This window comes from Anomalospiza imberbis, chromosome 14 (genome assembly GCF_031753505.1).
Source record: "Anomalospiza imberbis isolate Cuckoo-Finch-1a 21T00152 chromosome 14, ASM3175350v1, whole genome shotgun sequence".
Classification (NCBI taxonomy): domain Eukaryota; kingdom Metazoa; phylum Chordata; class Aves; order Passeriformes; family Viduidae; genus Anomalospiza; species Anomalospiza imberbis.
Window position 1 is genome coordinate 4,492,704 of NC_089694.1, and position 17,572 is coordinate 4,510,275.

The window sequence follows — 17,572 nt, forward strand, 5'->3', positions numbered from 1 at the left end:
CTGCTGGCCCTTCCTTGCTGCCACGGTGTCACTCCCCGCCGACACCTCCTGAGTGCTCCCTGAGCACTTGCACCAAACCTTGCACCATAGGAGAGACTGGGAAGAAATCCTTGACTGTGGAGGTGGTGAGGCCCTGGCACAGATTGTCCAGAGAAGTTGTGGACTCTCCATTCCTTGTTCAGCACCAGGTTGGATGGGGCTTGGAGCAGCCTGGGACAGTGGAAGGTGTCCCTGCCATGGGAAGGGTGGCACGGGATGGGCTTTAAGGTCCCTTCCAACCCAAACCGTTCCAGGATTCTCTGATCAGAACTTTCTACTGAGTACCTCCAATCCTGGCACTCCAGTGCAGTGTGAATCCACAGCATACACACACTTAGAAGAAAAGACAATTTACCACTCAAAAACCAGCGCTGCATAAAACATTTTGTGAAAATGAGTTTTGAAAGCTGTTTGCTACTTTGAGCATGTCCCAAAGAAGTAAACCCAGTACCCTGACAGGCATTGCACAGTTTTAGAGAGCTGTGGGGTGTAACAGGGACAGGAAGGTTCCATTCCAGAGGGAAGCACATGGAGCACTCCTGAAGGCCTCGATTCTATCATTAAAAAGACTTTTTCCTTGTATTTTCATGGCAATTATCTAAAGGTTTCCAACCCATATGCTTGTACCAGATGTCTGAACCTTCACAGGCCAAATCATATTTATTCCTTCAGACAAACCACTTCATATTACCTAGTAATAATTCTCAGGATCATTATTATCATTCTCATCACTTCAAATCCAAACACAGCAAATATGATGAATAACACGCTTCACTTTTTCCCCTTGATTAATGGGCTGTGTGTGTGCACAAAAACACTTCAGCCTGGAAGATGTGATTCCCCAGGTGAAGCCATTGCTGGCCAGGTCTTTCCTGGAGCACTTTCCCTGCATTGTGGAACGAATGGAATTCGGAAGGACAGCCCCCAAAATGAAACTTTCCTGTGCTGCAGATGCTAAAGGTATTAATTGCCCTTTCTCTGCATTTCGCTGTATCTTCCTGGCATTATTAAGAACTGTTACTCTTAAAATACTTGTGAAATACCTGCAAAAGACTTGTGAAATACCTGTAAAGCTCAGAACCTTTATTTGCATCTTACTCTGTTTGCACTTCAGCCCCTAAGAACTCTTTCTGCCCCTTTAGCAATCCAAAACCAATGAAACACTGGAATTTTACTGTATTCCAGAGCCAAAAAAGAGTTACTAGTGCACAATGTAGATAAGGTTGTCATTACCCTTTGACAGTAAATATTGCTTTGTGCCGGGTTAGCTGATCTGATAAGGAGCAGAACCTCCCAGCAGCAGGATGCTGATAATGATCCTGCCTCTACCCAGCGCCTCTCATCTCAGCAGCTCTGAACTCCTGCCCACAGCCAGAGTCGTCCTTCCCTGAAATGCAGCACCGGCTGGAATGTGGCTGTCCATTAAAACAGAGAGATGCTCGATACAGTGAATGCAGTGCAATCCTCCCCCGGGGTCTGCAGGAGGGGACCAGGCCACAGCTTTTAACATCGCTTTTCAAAGCATTGTGACTGCTTTCCATCACCCCGGTCTGCTGCAATCTGTTTGGATCACAATATCACACACTTTGACCAGGGTAAAAATGGAGATACCACCATGATGGCTTGGTTTAATACAGATTTAGAAAAAATTATCAGTTTCTGAGCCGCAAATCCCATATTTACCTTTACATCAGCGTGTCCATTTCCAATTGGATGTCCTGCAAACCAGAGTCAGTGCACCTGTACATAAACAGTGCTTTTCACTTCCATAGAATCTCAGAATCCCAGAATTATTTGGGTTGGAAGGGACCTAAAAGCCCATCCCATTTCACCCCTGACATGAGCAGGGACATCTTCCACTGTCCCAGGCTGCTCCAAGCCCTGTCCAGCCTGAGCTTGGGCACTGCCAGGGATCCAGGGGCAGCCCCAGCTGCTCTGGGCACCCTGTGCCAGGGCTGCCCACCCTCACAGCCAGGAATTCCTTCCCAATGCCCCATTTACATCTCCCTTGCTTCAGCTTAGAGCCATTCCCCCTGTCCTGGCCCTTAATGCCCTTGTTTAATTAAAAATTTCATTTGCATATCTGCCTCTGTGTCTTTTTTTCAGAAATCATTTCAGAATTTGTCCATAGCAGTCCCAGACTGCCATGTCTTTTTTCAATTTCTATGATTTCTAGGGAGGTTTTGTTTCAACTCCTGTTCATATCCTCCTCATCTATAAGCATTTATTGATTTTTAGAGCCAAACCAACAAGTAAAAACACAGGAGTGGGAAATGGGAATTGCAAAGAGGCAAAATGGAAGATAACGGAGGCTGGAGATGAGGCTGGCTTTAACAAACCCTGCTTTACTAAACTCTGCTTTAACAAACCCTGCTTTAACAAACCCTGCTTTACTAAACTCTGCTTTAACAAACCCTGCTTTACTAAACTCTGCTTTGGCAAATTGTTCTTTAACAAACCCTGCTTTACTAAACTCTGCTTTAACAAACCCTGTTTTACTAAACTCTGCTTTAACAAACTGTGCTTTAACAAACCCTGCTTTAACAAAACCTGCTTTACTAAACTCTGCTTTAACAAACCCTGTTTTACTAAACTCTGCTTTAACAAACCCTGCTTTAACAAACCCTGCTTTACTAAACTCTGCTTTAACAAACCCTGTTTTACTAAAATCTGCTTTGGCAAACTCTGCTTTAACAAACCCTGCTTTACTAAACTCTGCTTTGGCAAACCCTGTTTTACTAAACTCTGCTTTAACAAACCCTGTTTTACTAAACTCTGCTTTGGCAAACTCTGCTTTAACAAACCCTGCTTTACTAAACTCTGCTTTAACAAACCCTGTTTTACTAAACTCTGCTTTAACAAACCCTGCTTTAACAAACCCTGCTTTACTAAACTCTGCTTTAACAAACCCTGTTTTACTAAACTCTGCTTTAACAAACCCTGCTTTAACAAACCCTGCTTTACTAAACTCTGCTTTAACAAACCCTGTTTTACTAAACTCTGCTTTGGCAAACTCTGCTTTAACAAACCCTGCTTTACTAAACTCTGCATTGGTAAACTCTGCTTTAACAAACCCTGCTTTAAAAAACTCTGCTTTTACAATCCCTGCTTTAACAAACTCTGCTTTAACAAACTCTGTTTTCACCACCTCTGCTTCTCTGCTAGTTAAAATCGGTTCTATCAAGACAACCCTTGGTAGATCACTACAATTTTTTAAAATTAAAAAAAAAAAAAAGAGACTACACCAGTGCATGACTGCACTGTGATGTAAAGTGTCCCTCAAGAATATTTCCTAATTAAGCTGCTTGATCAGTTTTATTACCTTAATCAGTGCAGCCAGCCTGCAGGAGGGACTGACACTTCTGCACTGAGGATCCTGCACTGCAAGAGTGGATTTATTTTCAGAGCTCTCTCTCTCTCTCTCACCAGCCTGACTTTTGGGCCAGGTTTACCTGTGTGTGAGGTTCACTAAAACGAGCTTAACTTCAGCCAGGGCGAGGAGACATATTGCAGGAAATTTAAGACCAAAAAATGCTCTTCTTGTTGTGTTTTATGGTGCAAGGGATATTGACAGTCGTTGGGACTGAAAACAAGACAGATCACAGCGCATCCCAACTGTAAATACTGTGGAATTCCTAATTCTTCAGGAAAAATCCCAGTTAGTGCCCCATTCCTATGATTATTACAGGAGATTAAGGAAGACAACATTAGTTATTTTCAAGTACATAATCTCCAGTACTTTTGAGGCATCTTGTGAATTTATCTCAGAGCATAACTGATAATCTAGATATGCAAATCAAGAATATTTGCCAAAAAACCTTGACTACAGGAAGTGGTAAAATGTCCTTCAGACCAAAATAATATAAAATTATCTTACCTTCAAACTCCTCTGTTCTTCTTGGATGCTTTTTAGAAACCTTGATTATTTTTACCTCTCCAAAAAAATCACAGTTCCTGACTGAAACTGTATTTGGCCAATATTTTAACATATCCACTACATGGATATTTTTTCTTCTGAGAAATTTGTGGGTTTTCTCTGCACCAAATCTCAATTATGCAAATTCTGTTATCATTTTGGGAATGCTTAGTCATGGAGCTTCATTACCATGTTTTTGGTAACTGTGGAAAGACAGTGGCTCCAGAAGAATTAGTGATAGTCTGATAGTCAAATATAAATTATTCTGGGATATTTTGAACTGCTCCAAATTGATGATAATTATGTTATCAGGCATGGATGCCTACTAGGGTTAACCATAGGTGCAATTTATATTTTTCTGCTCTTCCACCACTCTTGGTTATTTCATGATGGGGACAAACAGAGACTGTTCCAGGATGGTTTTAACATTGTGCTACAAGGGTTCATTTTGTCCTTTTATGTGACAGCCTGCCAGTTTGCAGGCAAAAAAAAAAAAATTGTCTATAATTTTCCCCTGGAAAGATGGGATATTAATGAGATTTGAAAGAATAATTTGATGAGAATTTCAGCAATTCAAATCAAGTATGACACTGGAGGGTGAAAGGAAAGCAAAGAGCACTGGGGTGAGTCCTGGCAGGCTGGCAGTGCACAGAACTGGACAGCTTTGGTTCACTTGGAATTCCTGCCTGGACGTCCAGACGTGGAAACTGCAGAACTCCCGAACTCATATAGGGATATTTAAACCCCTTTGATAAAATGGCAAAGGCTATGTGGAATTAACTCATTCCAAAAGCCAGGATTCCTCATCTACCAGCATCCTTTCATTGTAAAAGTTGATCATAAAAGAAAATGGAAATATAGAAAATGTTTTAAGAAGAAACTCTGTTGGTTTGGTACCAGAGGGGACCTTCGTAATGAAGAAACTACAGATCTACCTTCAGATCAATAAAATGTGGCAAGGGGGGACACACAAAGAGCCATCCACAGAAAATGGGGAATAGAAATCTCTTTCCACATGCTGAGTGATATTGACGGCTCTTGGAATGATTCACAGATTGAATTAAAACACTTTCATGGCAGCATCATTTGAGCAATTTGGTTTCTAGTTAAAGTATCGCCTCATTGCTGATATGCAAATAGTGATTGCTGCTGCTGCCACAAAAGGCATTGATAATTTGGCCTGAGAATTTTCAGATAAACAAGAAATATTTAATATGATGTCCCAGTGTATATTTCTGTCAACAGGTGATGGCTTTCTTAGCACATTTCCCAAAGTTTTTAAGTCCATAAATGAAGGATTTGAGAAGGATATTCCTCCATTTTTCCAAGATTATTTTTTAACTAATCCTTTATCTTTCTTTTTCTACTCTATGTGAAAATTTCCTGGCTATTATTATAATTTATCTTTTTTGCTACTCAGATAATTATTTGCTACATTTTTTGATGGATTGTTCACTAGCTGTCTTCATTCTCCAGAATTTATTTCTGCAAGAGCAGCATTGCTGAGCTACCGCCCTAAGTGGATCCATTTCTAGTCATGTGACATTCAAGTAGTGAATATTCTGAACTCTCTTGGTCCTGAACTTCTCTTACATTACATTACTCCACCTGTTCCCTCCAACCACATGATACAAATGCAAATTTCGAGGGTTTTTTCTTTGCTTTGAGTGTCTTTTCCTCTTGTAAACTACAAAGTTGGTGGTTTTTTTATAACTAAGGGAATTTCTCAGTGTGGCTTGGCAATGAACAATTGAAATCTCTTGAAAATGGGCAATTAAAGTCTCTCTCAGTGATCTGTAATTGAGGGTATTTTCAGGATGAGCTCATTGTTGGTGCTGAGTGATCACTGAGAGATGCCTGCAGAGGACTCTCCTGGATTTAGGAATGTGCAGCACATTCCTGTGTGGTGTAAGCTCATGGAATCTCATGGACTGGTTTGAGTTGGAAGGGACCTTAAATTCCATCCAATCCCACCCCTGCCTTGGGCAGGGACACCTTCCACTGTCCCAGGTTGTTCCAAGCCCTGTCCTGGCCTTGGGCACTGCCAGGGATGGTTCACCCACAACTTCCCTGGGCAAACTGTGCATCCCTCTCCACTGGGCAGGATTTCATAATTGGATACCACTGCTGAACCTCCCTCACATCTCCCAGGGAAGCAGCATTTCATGCTCTGAAAGAGAACTGAGGAGCATCCAGGATATTCACAGGAGATTTTAGTGAAGAATCAGTGAAACAGCAACATTTGCCTTCTTTCCATCTGCCCCTTAAAGCTCCCAGGAGCTGTGCTTGGCTTCTTGAGGCTGGTGATTTTCACCTCCCTTGGGATTTTGGATGCACTTCACTTCCAAATCACTGGAGTCCTCTCCAAGACACTCAAAGCTAGAAAATTTTGATGTTAAATGAACAAATTCCTTCACAATCTAATGCTTATTGTCCATCTCATTATGGAAAAGGAAAGAAAAATGCTGCTAGAGAGAAATATGAATAAACAGGAGAGAGGCAAAAAGGGAATGGGGGAGGCTGGTGGAGAGAGAGAGAAGTAAAATGCTTTAATTCAGGTGATCATTGGCATGTCTGAGCTGTCAGGCTGGCACCCCTGTCTGCCTGCACTCAGAGAGAGTTTTCCATGTAAAAGAAGCAGATTTGCCAAATGAATCTTTTCTAGAGCTGTAGCAGTTTCAGCACACTTATAAAAAACACAATTTCCCCCTTAAGAACTCCTGAAATCCCTACACTTTTTCTAGGCTTTGTTTGGTGCTTAGAATGAAAAAGATGGACATATTTGTAGGGAATAAAGCTGAATGAATTTTGTAAAATTACCAGCTGCTACGTTTTTATTTCAAACATGCCACCTACGTTGGAACTAAAAATGCTCCACAGTCTTTTTATAATTCATCTTTGCTGGAAAACAGTTGGTGGAGAATTTGAGTAGGAAAACCCAAACATTGCATTGGCCTTGAATCCTCCTGAGCACTTCTCTGCAGAGGGTCAGTGAGGATATGTTTTGGGAGCTGTTTAAGTGTGAGTTAATCAGAAATAATTTCATTTTGATTCATCACTAGAGCCCTTCACAAATAAAACCCCATAATTTTTTCCACTCTCTGAATCCTTTAGGAGTTACTCCTGAACCTTCCCTTTCCAGCTCCTGCCCTCACTGCAATGGCATCAGGGAAAAGAAAGCCATGTTTACCAAAAATACCTAAACTGAAAAGTAACAATTGAAATTAGTACTGCAAAGCAGCATTTAGAAGAGATCTGCAAAATCACTCTGGGTGGTGAGGATGAATGTAGATTATTGCTTAGCAATATTTGATACTACTGTGGTTTATTCAGTTAAATGGTTCATTTAATATCAAGAGTCACTAATTTCAGCAGCAGAGCCCCAACCTCCATTTCTGTCAGCGTGGCAGGACAGCAGTTCTACAAGAATGGCACTAAAAGGATAAGCTCTGTAGGTGCTAAAACAATTTTGCAAAAGGATAATTTACTTTTTGCTTTCCTTTTTTTCCTTCATTGCAAACAGAAGCACAAGACATTGAACCCATCAGAATGAGACATAACAAGGTTTCTCAGGCAGGAATATTTATTTAGCCAAGCACAGTGAGCATTTAGAAGCATTCCTTGAGGACAGGCCCAGGAAACAAGGAGCTGCCTTCCCATGGGGTCTGAGACAGGATGTGGAGCAGGGATTTGCTCCCCCATCTCTAGGCAGTGTTTTCCATGCACTGAAATAATATTCATAGTGTATTTTTCTGCACAATGCAATGCTTCTCAAACTGCTTTCCAACCCAGGCAGCCAGTAATCCTGTAGCACTGAAATGTTCTGATCTTTTCCTAGGAAATCCACATTTTACAAAGTGGTAGCAGTGTTACACACAGTTCTCAGTGTTATGGCACATGGGCTGATGTCAGTCCTGCCAAAGGAAGGAAAAAATTTAAAAATTGGAAAGAGTGGGGCAAGAAAGTCTGGGAAGAAACCATGAAAGCATCTTACTGCTGAGTAGGATCCAGTGTCTTTGCAGCTTCCTGACATACAGCACCACATTTAGTGTGGTCTGAAAGTGTCATCCACAGCAGCCAATTTATCCTGAATTTTGCTTCATAAGGTGAAGCACTGTGAAGTAACGGAGAGCTGGAGAACGTTGAGCTCTTCTGAATTTGCATTGCCACTCTGCCCTCCCTGGGATGGTCAGGACTGGGAGAAAGTTGGGGATTTGGCATCATTTTAACAGATGGTAAAGGTTACAAGGCCCAGCAAGGCGTGACACATTGTCTGACTGCTGGTATTAAGCTGCAAGACAATAAAGTAAATTTCTTTACATAATGACCTGAAAGATTAGTTACGCTTGATAAATGTGACTTGAGAGACTTTCATTGAGCTCAGACTTTTCTCTGGGAGCAGAATTATATTTCTTAAAAAGGGCTGAATGTACCTGCTTTATAGATAGGGAAGTTTCAGAATACGGTCCTAAATAACCTGATAATAAATACAGACCATTAAATTGCTAAATGTTGCTGAAATCTTTTATGGAGATAGTGCTAATCCAGTTGGTTCTTGGAAGATATATAGACCAGTTTCTAATTGGTGCTCAAAGTGGAGTTAGTGAAAATGAGGTAATAGTGATAGGGATGCAGAAATACCTCAGCCAAATAATTTCCATAGAGAATTAGAGATAGACTTGATTTAGGAAGGTCTTTGTACAGCATTTAGCTGTGGGCCAGCTGGCAATGACCCCAAGCACAGCTGCAGTTACTGGGAGGACACAAACTGGAGCCGTGGGCTCTGCAAAGTGTTTTGTTGTCCCTCCAGGCTGCCAGTGGTGCACAAACTGAATTAAAGCTGTAACAGTCAAAGCCTTGAGGGCACTGGCTCTTGGTAATCCTGCCAGTCTTTTGAGCTCTGTTTCATACCTTAACCTCTGGGGCAGGGAGGAATGGAGGAAGGGGCCTTTGGGGAATGTTGGTGGAAGTGGAGCAGGTCTGGGTTTGCTTCTGGGGCTGCAGCTCTGCTGCTCTCCCTGTGAAACACAGCAGGAAAACTTCCGAGCTTTAGACATTTGGGCATCACCTCCGTGGCTATTCTGGGAAATAAAAACTGTGAAATAAGCAGGAGGAAGCCAGAGCTATAATCTCTTCGGGACTTTTCACATTTCAAAGATGAGGGTGATTCCCATGTAAGAAACCATCCCAAGGTCTTGTCTGAGCTGGTAGAAGCCTTGAGAAGACATTAGGTCACTCTGCTGGGGACAGACTGGGCACAGAAACACTTCCAGAGGGACACTGGGGCTCTTCTCAGTTGTATTCAAAGCCTCCTACAAAGGGAATGGCCCAACCTGCCTGGACAGCTTATTCCAGCACTTAACTGAGCTGAATATTGGGAACTTGTTCTGTGAAATCTGACCTTTAGCACTTACACTGCAAAGCTGTCAACTCTGAGGCAGGCTCTGCTGAGCCTTTAAAAGCAAACAGTTTACAGCACTCAAGAGCTGTTCACAAAATTCATTACTGAGAAGCATTAAAGTCCCAAACTTGTGAGAGAAATCGAGGAGGAATTGCAGCCAATTCTGATTCAGTGACTTCCTACAGACAACTGGAAATGTGGTGCCAGTGGAACACAGGAATCCAAGGGGGAGCCACAAGAGCAAATTGTTTGTCTCAGTTGTACAAGTGGTGAGAGCAGAGGAAAACAGTGAAACCTTTAGTTTAGAACAGCTTGGAAATTGAACTCTAATTCTGCATTTGTGGCTCAGGTCTCTCCCGAACATATTTGTCTTTGGAAAGAGCTGAAAAGATGCTATAAAACCTACATTTTTCTAAATAAGGGATGACCTCGGTTATCTACTCCAGTTTCAAACTGCATCTGGTGGAATCGTGCTCCTGCATGATGGGATTCCGAGGTCAGGAGGGGGGGTCAGGGAAGCCAAGCATCACCCAGCTCAGCACCTCCAGGGCTGCTTTTGCAGTGGATCACAATACCCAGCTGTGCTTCCAGCACCTTCTGAGATCTGATAAATATGATGTCCTGCAAAGAGAGGAGGCTCCCTGGCTGTGGCACTGCTCCAGCACAGGTAGTGATCTAATGGGAAGGGAAGGAAGAGGGAGAGGGGTTTGCCGGAGCCCGGCGTGCTGTGAATGTTAACAAGTCCTCTCACGTCATCAGCTTCCCTGCTCTCCTCTCCCTCCCTCCCTGCCTTTCCCTTTCATGAGCCAGCCTGAAATCAGGGAATTACATGCTAAGGAAAACCCTTCAGCTAAACATATAATTATTCTGCACAGGATCAGTGCAGCATATTTAATCAGTTTACCAACTGAATTAATTTTTATTTTTTTTATGTCTACATCTCTTGTTGAGGGTGCAGAAATTCTGTGTTTAAAGGGGAAAAAATGGCTCGCAGTTGTGAAATGAGTATCTACAGCAGAACATTTATTAGGAGAGAAACCTCCACTGCAGGCTGTTTTGGCAGACAAACCTGTCAGTCCCCAGGACTTTGAATCACAGGCTCTGTGTGGAGTTATTACAGGTACTTAAGGAATAGCTGGTTTCCCATTTTAATTTTCAGCTGTTCAATAACACTGCATTCTCTGAAAGTCACAGCTGTATTTCATTGCATTGTATTTCATTTCATTTCCTTGGACTGTTTTGAAAAGTGAGTATTTATTTGGACAGAGGTGTCACTTCCCTGTAAACGAGTTCACATTTTAAATGACCTACTTGTAAACTGCTCCCCTTAGGAAGTACAACATCTCCAATGCTCTTGCTTGTAAAAGTACAGATAATTCCCATCAGATTTTGCCTCCAATGGAAACAGAAACTCTCACTCTTTTGTTAATTCAGTAAGACATCCTAGCTCCCCTCTGCACCCCAAAGCCCCAGATTCTGTACAGCACTCCCCTGCTCAGTGCACATTAAAATAGATGGGTTTGGGTTTGGACTGCTCACTGATAACCTGCAAAGTGTCCCTGAGTTTCACAGCGAGCTCCTGCGCCAAAAAGCAACAAAAATCTCCAGGTAAAGCATTCCCGATGCACATCTTGGAGGGCACTTTGCCATTTACTCCCATTAATATGTTAAACCTGATCCAGGGAAAACTGACCAGTTGGAAACCACTCTGACCCTGAAGGCACTGGGGAGCTTTATGGGTAATGTTTGTTTTCCAGTGGGGAAATCTGAGCAAGGCAAAGGTTTTTCCTTAAAAAAAACCCTTTCTTTTGGGTCCATAGAACACATCCCCAGGAAAACAGGTAAGTTATGTAAGAAATGGCTGTAACCAGGGAAAACATCTGAAAACCATTGGGAGATGTTTAACGTTTTGGAAAATTTGGGGAAAAAAAAATACTGACTAAAAACTGTTGCTAAAAATACCTCCACAATTAATGTTGTCACCTCCTTTGAAACCTTCCCTTTTAACCACACTGGTGTATCTGCTAAACTTTACAAAATACGTTTGTATAGAGACAAAAGTATCCAGAGTTGTAACTTCTAGAACCTCTGAGAGCCTCAGGAATCAATTTCCCGAGACTTGCATGGCCTTTTCAGGTTGTCCACACCATCAGATGCAGTTCCCTAATTGAATTCCAGTTGAGTGCGTTCCCGAGAAAGGAACTGTGCACAAATACAAGATGCCAACTTGTCATTACAATGTTCCTTAAAGCCTACCAATTTTTACTTTTTTGGCAAGTAACATTTCCTAAAGGAAAAGAACAGAAGGGTGTCTCCTCTTGGGGGGGGCTCAGGCTGCAGCTGCTGCTCTCATCGGATGCTGTAACCAGGACACGTTCTGGGGACCTGGGTCTCAAACCATTAACATCATTTTTGTGGCTTCCTTCCATCTTCTCTACAGTTATTTGATGCTTCTGGTACTCACTGCTAGTTAGTTTCAAAACATGGGCTTTGCTAACAGATTTTAGGAATAAGTTCTAGTGGCTTCAAGGGACATGGTAAATGCAAGTTTTAAAAGCATGTTGCTATAATTTCCCTGTGAAATATGTTATCATTTACGATCTCCACAAATAAAACTAATTCTCTACATATTTTTAAGCCCCCCAAAGGTACATTACAGAGGCAATATTTGTTCCATTGTTTATTAACGTGTTGCTATCTACAGTCAAGATAATACTCATTCCTAAAGTGGTAATTTTCTGAAAGTGTCTTTGATTTATCTTTTAATGTTGTGAAAGAAGTGACCTTTCAGAATAGAAGAACTACATAAAAGCTACCTTTTCACTGCAAATCACTGCCTGTGCAGACCTTCGACCTCCCTGGCATATGGATTTAGCAGCACGACTGTAGCCAACAGAGCTGAGCTACACAACACATGGAAATTACAGGCAAACAGTGGCCATAGTTGGGCAATTTTTGCAAAGCAAGGTAGTTATAAGTAGTTTTAAAGTGACTCCAGTCTGCCATTTGTGTGGGTTAGGTCTTTGGCTGCAGCTGAACAATACATCTGCAAAGGGATAAAAAAGAGGCTTGTAATATTAACATGGGGAAAATGGACAAATGTGCAACTTTCCTGTTTGTGGATGTGCAGCTCATGCTACCAAGGAAAATACCAACGTTGTGAATACTTCAGTGTTCACTGCATTACATTTACTTAAGCTTGAACACAGAGGCACAGCACCGACAATGCTGTCTACTCCAGATATCCCTGTGGATGGTGCACTGTGCAGGCTGGTATGGAAATCCAACTGTCAGGCAACTCCAGACATTCAAAAACCTGCTGCCTGTATGACCTTCCTCCACTGCACATCATGGATTGCTGTTGCCCAATATGTAATTAGTTTGCATCAGGAAGGATAAAAAAGCAGGAAGTAATTTTGAATTTAGCAACAAGTATTCTACATGCTTTGACACCTAATTTACATTATAATTCAAGTAAGGAGTTAAATTAGCAGAGTGATCTGTCCACTTTTTAACTCTTTTATGTACTGGGAATGAAGGTGTGGGTCAGATAACTCCTCTGCAAATCCATGAGGATTTGCTATCACCTAATGACATTGGAGCCTGAGAATCAATTCTATATCTAAAGGTTTAGGACCCATCCCAATGACCTGCTTAAGCCCTCCCAATTACCCCGAGTTCCCAAACGCCTGAGATACCAAGTACATCCATTCCCCTAGACACCGTTTGCTCCACAAGACTCTGTGCTGGTAGAAGGATAATTAGCTGATAATGGCAATGTGTCTGATGAGCACCAAAACAGCCCAATTTCAGCGAAGTGTGGAGATGTAGCTCAGCAAAATGAGACCAGAACCATTCCTCTATTAATGAGAATACTTTGAAAGCTTTAAGGACATTCGAGTGGGCATCCAATTCAACCCTCTCTTAAGTTCAGTCATCACATCACAGGAATGATTTCCATGAGTAACCTACACCCGAAATTTGCACCTCTTCTCCTTATATAACAGAGATCCCCCGTGGCAGGAATTATTTGTCTCAAAGACAGGCAGCTCATCAGAAGCACTGTATAACAACACTAATGCATCCCACTGTGGGAATACATTCTCCCCCCACTCCGGAGAAATTTAAACCACTTATCATCAGAACAATCCCTCGCCCTCCCATCCATCCCCGTCTGTTTGCAGCACAGCCGAGCATTGTCAGGCAAAACATGTCACAGCTGACGGCTGTGTTGTGAAACTGCGAATGTGCAGGGAAATCATCATTCCTGTCAAGTTATCCCGGCGAGTTTCCCCGCGGAGCCGCGCTCAGCCCTGCGCCTTCCCACGGCTGGCGCGGCCGCGGAGCCTCGGACACGCGGCTGGGCAGCCTGGACAGGGCAGGACACGTCCCTGGAGGAGCCTGGACAGGGCAGGACACGTCCCTGGAGGAGCCTGGACAGGGCAGGACACGTCCCTGGAGGAGCCTGGACAGGGCAGGACACGTCCCTGGAGGAGCAGGATGCCTCAGTCCAGCCCCCGGCTCCTGGTGCTCCTTGTGGTACCCAAAACTACAGACAAGCGCTGCACAGCCACTGCATCATCACCTGATATGAGCAAACCAGACCTAATCAGGGCAAATTTAAAGCAGCCAAACATCCCGGCGTTACCCTGTGCGAGGCATAATGGAGCCGTGAGACACAAACACTTTGTGTCTGCATTGTCCAGCAAACGCAGTTGATCCCTGCTCCGTTGTCGGCAGCAATTCCCACAGCACAGCACAGCTCCAGCAGCCTCTCCTCAGCCCTGTCTCTGACAACTACCGGGCAAAGCAGCACAAGGATGATCAGAACTGAATAAACTCTTCCCAAAACAAAGAATGCGAGAGCACGGATGCAAATCGCCTGCATCCAAAGTACAGACAATACACGGCAATAAACGATCCTACCTTTCATCCAATCCACTACTTGCTTGGGCGTCCACTTGCTAATAGGTTCCATAACGAGAGCCATCATCAGATCACTTTATCATTCACACCAAAATCAGGGGGAAAAGGAGAGAAAAATTGTATCAGAGCATGGCTGGGCTAGGAAAGCTGTCGGATTTTACAGTGCAGTTCAAAGAGAAGATGATGCTTTGTCCCTCCAGGTTCCTCCTGCACTGATTCAGTAATGTATAAAATTACACTGCTTGATCAGCTCTGGCACCTCCCCCACTGCACACAGCCTGCAACACCCGGAGCACCGAGCCAGGAAATGGTGCAGTACAGACTTACTTACCAAAGCCTCTGCCCGCCGAGCCACCGGCACGGATAAAACATGGCATTACACACGGAGCGATCCACGCCGGAGCCGCTCCGCACGCCGCGCTTGGCGGAGCTGCTTTATTCCAACGAGCCCTGGGATCTTCATCAGGGAAAATGTCACTACTGTAACTTGATAGCAGATTGTCTTGGCTTCATTGTGAATATGCTGACTGTCACTCGGCTTAAAGTGAAGATAGAAACGTCAGGATATCGCCTGGCATCTGGCAAAATGCTGAGCATCTCCATCTTTACAATGCGAAATGTTGCTGGAGTCTTGTACTGTGTAATCATGTAATTCAGAATGTCAAACACAGTATGAAAAGTCTTACCCAAGAAAAAAACTACTGGGAGAAAACTCTTTTTTTTTTTTTTCCTGGCCACATTCAGAGGCAGGATATTTCCTCCTATGAGCTGTTCATTTTGTAGGGAGAGAATGACAGCATCGAGGAGGCAATTTGTACTACTAGAGCACTTTAGGATAGACAAGTACAGCAAGTATTTTGACTCTCAGTACTGGGATCATTAGTCAATGTCTCCCATTTGTTATGAAAGAAAAAAAACACGTTTCAAGTATTCCTAATCCCGAAGTTTACTACCCTTCTGACAGATGAAGGTGAAACATTTCAATGAGACGTGCCAAACAGCACTTTTTGGACCCATTTGTGACTCTCTGCGCCTCATGCAGCACAAATTCTGCATCCTGTGGCTGAGAAGGTGCTGCAGGCTCCAACCTTTGGTCTGAGATCTGCAGCCCCACTATTTTATATTAAGGGCAGAAACTCAGAGACCAGAAAAAAAGGCAGAACAAAACAGTTCCACCTTTCTCTTCAGTGATCTTTCCTCTCTGCCTTTTTCCCCTGTACTGCTCCAAGTTTCCCAGCACATCAGGGGAAGAGGATGGGGATGTTCTGCTCCCCTGGGGCTGGGTTGAAGTCCCCAGGCTGAGATCTCTCTCTCATATGGAGGAACATGAAATACCAATGGAATCTTTATCACCGAATCCCAGGGTGGTTTAGGTTGGCAGGGAGCTTAAAGCCCATCCCATTTCACCCCCTGCCATGGCCAGGGACACCTTCCACTTGCTCCAAGCCCTGTCCAGCCTGGCCTTAGGCCCTTCCAGGGATCCAGGAGCAGCCTCAGCTTCTCTGGGCACCCTGTGCCAGGGCCTCCCCACCCTCACAGGGAAGAATGCCTTCCTAAAATCCAGTCTTAACCTACTCTCTGGCAGTTTATTCTCTACTCTTTCAAGGCTTTTTTTTTCTATAGTTAAGGATGCAGACAGGCATCTTTCCCCCACTAAAGCATCTCCAAAGAGATGTGCCATTCGCAGCTCAGTGATGCACTCTATCCTTTTTTATTTTTCTTTAGCTTTGGGAAATAGTGTGATTAGTATTCTATGATGTATTTGGAGTGCTCAGAGCACAGATCTTCTTTACAAAAGGATTCACATCAATTCTCCTTCAAGAAGGCTGAACAGCATGTCAGCTTCCTCTCTAAATTTTGGGAGACCACTTTCAGTAGCTTTAGTTCTGTCTAAATAGCTGTTTACAATGGACATCACAATGACAAAGCTCTCAAAGGCACAATACTTCTCTTTTTAGGCAATAGTGGGCTAGAATTGGGAATAAATATTTCTATTAGCTATCGGAAACTGTACGAGTTGTTTGGGGGCCATTCTTTCTTCAAATTCCTAATTTTTTAAAGTTCAATACCAGCATGGAAGAATTTGAGATAAGCTATGTTGTGTAAAAACTTGGTATTTTGACACATTTACACCAAAAAAAAAAAAACAAAAAACCTTCATTCGTGATTGTTTGGACTCTTTCCCTAATTCCTGTCATTTGACAGACATTCTGTCAATCCCCCTTTGTCTTACATTTCCTACCCAGGCTTGACTGGGCACTTTTTTTAATATATTTGGACATATTTTTGAAAGAGGATGAAGCCTGAATTCAAAGCTCATCAATGTCAGTGGGAATAATTCCACTCATTTAAATTGTCCTTGGACGACAAAAGAGGCCTCCAACTATTATTTTGGAATCAGGACTTCCATTTTCACAATGAGAACCTTCTAAATCTTTCACGTCCTGTTACTGAGGCTCCTCCCCCCAAGGATGGTTTGCATTTTCATTTATTCCCACTGTTATTCACGGTGCTGGCTCAGGCAGGAGCTATAATTTGTCTGGAAGACCCTGGCTGTTAGATAAACTCCTGTGATTTTCCTTATCATTACCAGTCACAGTTTGCCTGTGTTCTGGGATTTTACAACCTTCAGGACAACCATCTACTTTTTTGTTCTACCTCTTGGAATAAAATATTCAAAGCTGTTAAAAAAAGCTCCATTTCTCTCCTTCCTGATGATTTATTCAGGTTCATTCTCTGTTGCAAAGGTCAGTGCACATGGCCCTGGTTTGTCACAAATCATTCCAACCCCAGGGAAATGTTCCTTCAACTACTCCCATGGGTATGTTCAGTGTGGCAGCCCATGGGTGGCTCTACCTGGGGATTTCCTCTGCTTCTTCTTTTGTTGCTTCCATAAAGATTTATTCCTTACACCCATGGGAATGTCACAGGAACATGTCAAGATCGGGAAAGGAGCCTGTGGCAGGCCATGGGACTCAGTGATGGATCCAACTGAGCATCAGAAAGGCCAAATGGAGCCCAGACTATTTCTGGAAGCACGGTTCAAGTCTGTTCAGAGCACTTTTTGATACAGGTTGTCCACTCTGCCCGCTGAGGTAACGACCCTGGAAGGAGTAATCATGGAATACACCCCCCTGCACTGAGCTGTCACCCCTGACAGGCTCCCTCACCATTCCTGTCAGCCATGGGTCACTGCAGTGGGATCAAGTGGGTGAAGTCACTAGACAAGGAAATTTTTTTTTAAAATAGGCAAAACTATGTAATCCCTAAAGCTTTGCCATGTGTTTTTC

At 43.2% G+C, this 17,572-nt stretch overlaps 1 protein-coding gene across 1 annotated transcript in view; it reads right to left on the reverse strand.

Moving 5' to 3' along the window:
• Nucleotides 1–15,173, reverse strand: part of LOC137482323 (connector enhancer of kinase suppressor of ras 2-like) — a 170,855-nt gene extending 155,682 nt beyond the window's left edge. Inside the window, exons 1-2 of the mRNA XM_068204569.1 lie at nt 14,614–15,173; nt 14,283–14,356 (exon numbers count right to left, since the gene is read on the reverse strand). Coding sequence (XP_068060670.1) covers nt 14,283–14,356; nt 14,614–14,654 — 115 coding nt within the window. The 5' untranslated portion in view covers nt 14,655–15,173. The remainder of the gene's footprint in view (nt 1–14,282; nt 14,357–14,613) is intronic.
• Nucleotides 15,174–17,572: the final 2,399 nt, after the last annotated feature.